At 34.8% G+C, this 3,908-nt stretch overlaps 1 protein-coding gene across 1 annotated transcript in view; it reads right to left on the bottom strand.

Annotated features, from left to right (window-relative positions):
- Positions 1–2,935: 2,935 nt before the first annotated feature.
- Positions 2,936–3,908, bottom strand: part of mrps24 (mitochondrial ribosomal protein S24) — a 5,527-nt gene continuing 4,554 nt past the window's right edge. The window contains exon 4 of the mRNA XM_015397170.1: positions 2,936–3,724. Coding sequence (XP_015252656.1) covers positions 3,441–3,724 — 284 coding nt within the window. The 3' untranslated portion in view covers positions 2,936–3,440. The remainder of the gene's footprint in view (positions 3,725–3,908) is intronic.

The following is a 3,908-nucleotide window of genomic DNA, read 5'->3' as shown; positions in this document are numbered from 1 at the left end:
GACAGACATTTTGATTTGTTTTTTTTTTGTTGGAGGAGAAAGGAGAGAAATATCTCTGAATTAAATTAAACTTTCAGCAGTTCCAACCTCCTGCTATTGTATCAATCACAGTTTATCTGGAGTTTGTTTTCGTATCATTATTTAGAAGAAAAAGTTGTTTTTTTTTTGCATTAAGTCTGAGTAGAAAGAGAGAGAAAATAGCTGCTATGTATCTAAAAAATAAAATAAAAAGAGAAGCTGCAGTGTTAAATGGTTTATTTGCACTTTAGATAGTGTCAGGATCAACCATAAGCATGTATCGTCCAATTTATATTTGTGGAAAAAACTGGAAAAAAAAGTACCTTAATGCACAAAATTGTAAATGAATATTCTGCTGTTAGCTTTCCTTGCTAACAGTAGTTAGCCGGGTCACTTACCAAAGTAACTGGCTGGATTTGTGACCAGCAGCTGTAACACGGGTTTAGATTTGGTTTGATGTCTTTCTCTCCCCACTTCAACATCCACCTGTGAGGCAAATTAAAATGAGGACTAGCTTAGCAACAGTTGACCTAGCTTGGCAACAGTTGGCCTAGCGTAGCAGCAGTTGGCCTAGCTTAGCAGCAATTGGCCTAGCTTAGCAACAGTGGACCTAGCTAAGGAGCAGTTGGCCTAGCTTAGCAGCTGTTGACCTAGATTAGCAGGAGTTGACCTCGCTTAGCAGCAGTTGGCCTAGCTTAGCAGCAATTGGCCTAGCTTAGCAACAGTTGGCCTAGCTTAGCAGCAGCTAGCCTTGCTTAGTGCTGTTAAAACATAAAAGTAAAAAGAATATTGTTATTCAGCATACAGGCAATAATTTATATCATAAATTAAATGGATACACTGTTGGAAGTTTTAACATTCAGCCACATAAAAAAAGGCTTTAATTGGAACTTTTTTTTTTTTTCAACAAATCAAAATGTCTGCCATCTTTCTGAGCAAGGCTTTTATAGCTTTTTGTCTTTTAAAAGCACACTTTTTTTATCCATGCTGTGACATTTGTATTGTATAAACTGCACTATTGTTAAACCCTGTGAATCCTGTTTGATTATACCTAAGACAGAAACAGAAGCTTTCAGACAAAGATTTGCTTCTGATAGCGATGCAAAAACTGAAGGCCTTGTTGCTACCGTCATGCTCTAGCCTGATCTTTATTGATTCTGCATAAAACTTGAGGGATTTTTGTATTTTGGGGGTTTGATGAGAAGTTTTCTCCCCGTATTGAATGAAGCAGCCACCACCAGGTGGTTAGCATAGCACACAAACACTTTGCAGAAAGGGTTCGCTAAGCTGGGTTTGCCTCCCAGGTTTAGAATCAGTCTACTTCTAACTGAAAGCATCCTAAGAAACTATTTTCAGACAGACCTTAACGTCTATTCTACTACAGTTTGAAAAAAATAAATAACACAACCAAATGTGTTTGTTTTTTTTTGTTTTTTTTCTGTCCCAACTTGTGCCTTGAGATGTAAACCTACCTTTTTGGTAAAGTATGTATTTTTTTGATCATCCATGTCATGTTTTGCAAAAACACTTGGAGGTGAGCGGTTTGCTTGAATGTTCATGAATGTGATCTGATTTACTAACTGGAAAGGGATTTTTATACCTGCTGATAAATGCTTTGATCCTGAGTGCCTTTTTGTTTTTGCACAGACCGGGTGCAAGTGCCTAAAATGTGAATGGATTTGCACTGTAATGAGATTTAATAATAAAGAACATTTTACCATCACCATGGAGGAATATCCTGTATCGTCATTGAATTAAGATCTTTGAAAGGCTTCAACTTTTTTTTTTTTCTATTTGACAATAGCTATAAAAACAGGCTACAGTGTTACTTTAGTATGAAATGTTTAAATATGGTGCAATAATTCACTTTATATGTGAGCTGTCTTTATAAGCCATCAAACCCACTGGAGGGGGGGTTAAATTGTATTTTATTTACGTTATGTTCCACACGTCACTTTTTAAATTTGATTTAGTTTGAAAATATTTTCAGTTCAATTTTATATAGAGCAAATTTACAACACGCAATCTGAAGGCCCTTTATGGAGATAATTTAATCAATCATCAACTCAAAAATGTTAATCTGTAAAACATAATTTAAAAGGAATGCAGTTCTTAAAACAATGTTTTACAAGAAAAAAAATAAAAATTTTAAAGAAAATATTGGAAAAAATATATAAAATACAAAACGGGTTAGAATTTAAAATAAATGAAATCAGAGAAAACTGCAAAGTTACCTTTTAAAACCTTAAAACCTTTTTTTAAATCAAGAAAAAACATTTCTGGACTGCTTTTTTTTAAATTACCATTTACAAATTCGCTACTTGTTTCCAATAATAATGGAACAAAACTGACTCCATACATATAGGGGCATTAGAGGCTTCTGTCCTGCTGTTGCCATGGTGACTTCCATAATCTGCCTTCCTGATTGGACGCCCTTTTAGTTACCAGGTCATCACCCATTTTAAAACTCAGCCCACATTAATGCGCACAATAAGAATGTTTTTTTTATTATTATATTAATGAACTTTGAAGTTAAATAGCAAAAAAGAAATTCCTTAAAAAATTCTATTATTTGATCCTTTTCCTAATTTTATCAAATTTGCTTGTTTGAACTGGCTCTTAATAATCCTAGAGACCTCCTTAGTGCCAAGATGTCAATATTCACATCTGTTTGCTCTCTCTAAAAGAAAACAGATATTAGGAATGTTATCAAATATCAACACAAAAGGAAGAAATATTTCCTACAGAAAATGTTAGCAAAGTATAAACAAATAACCCAAATACATTATTTTAACAATAAAAAAAGGAAACCTTTATGTTTCCACTTATTTGTGCCATTGATAGTAAAATAAACCAGGTTAAGATGGACAGCAAATTTACGATAAAACCTGTTTTATAGAAGATTTGAACCTGGATTGATTTTATTTGGATCGTATAACAGCTCCAGCTGCGCAGATAATGGACTATCCAGACATCGAGTTTAATTAGAACCACTTGACTTCAATATTCGTTTTGTGGTAACAAAGCTTTTTACAGTAAATCCTCACCTGCACCATTTCCACATAGATTGTCAGAGCAAACAATTAAAGGTGTTTTTGCATAAAAAGATAAGAATTCTGCAGCCAATTAGTTTAATTTGACTGACTTTTATTTTGACATTCATCTATTTATAATCTGCCTCCTTTCATAACTTTAATAACATCAAAAATCTGTTTCCACATTGATATAAAATGCAAACTTTAAACTTTCTCTTTGCTTAAACTACTGAATGCTAATGGATATCTGAGTCTGAACAGGTTTCACCTTCTGCATGAAATAACTTAAAAAAAGAGACACGTCAATGAATACAACAAACAGCCTTTTCAAAGCATTTCGTATTTCCAATGCTTCCTTCGTTCTCTTTTTTCACTTTTTTAGATGTTTCATAGATACTTGTACACAGCCTTATCCTGCAGAGTCTGAATATCCAGCTTTACTGGGCATTTATAGAAGTGGGACAGCAGCGACTCTGAATATCCGATTAGAAAGTAAAACTTCTGAGGCGGCATCTTCTGTAGCATCAGAGCGCAAATGATGAGCGTGTTTCCACGGCGTTTGATCACAACCTCGTCGGCCAGGCAACCGTGGAAGGTCCCGAACATGAACTTCCGGATGAAGACGTCCTCCACGGTTCTCTCAGCCGCTCCCTGCTCCCCTTTGAGGTTACCTGTCAGCGCCAGACAAGAAATGTTTAAATTTTTTAGTATTGTCTATTCATCTTTTAAATCTCTTCCGAATTTAAGGGTTTTTTTTTTCTCAAGGTTTTATATAGGGATGCACGATATTGGGATTTTGGCCGATATCCGATATGCCGATATTTTAAAACTCATGTAGCCGATAACCGATATCGA

This window comes from Cyprinodon variegatus, unplaced genomic scaffold (genome assembly GCF_000732505.1).
Source record: "Cyprinodon variegatus isolate N-32 unplaced genomic scaffold, C_variegatus-1.0 Scaffold842, whole genome shotgun sequence".
Lineage (NCBI taxonomy): Eukaryota > Metazoa > Chordata > Actinopteri > Cyprinodontiformes > Cyprinodontidae > Cyprinodon > Cyprinodon variegatus.
The sequence above is the reverse complement of the archived record's forward strand: the minus strand, read 5'-3'. Positions and strand labels throughout refer to the sequence as shown.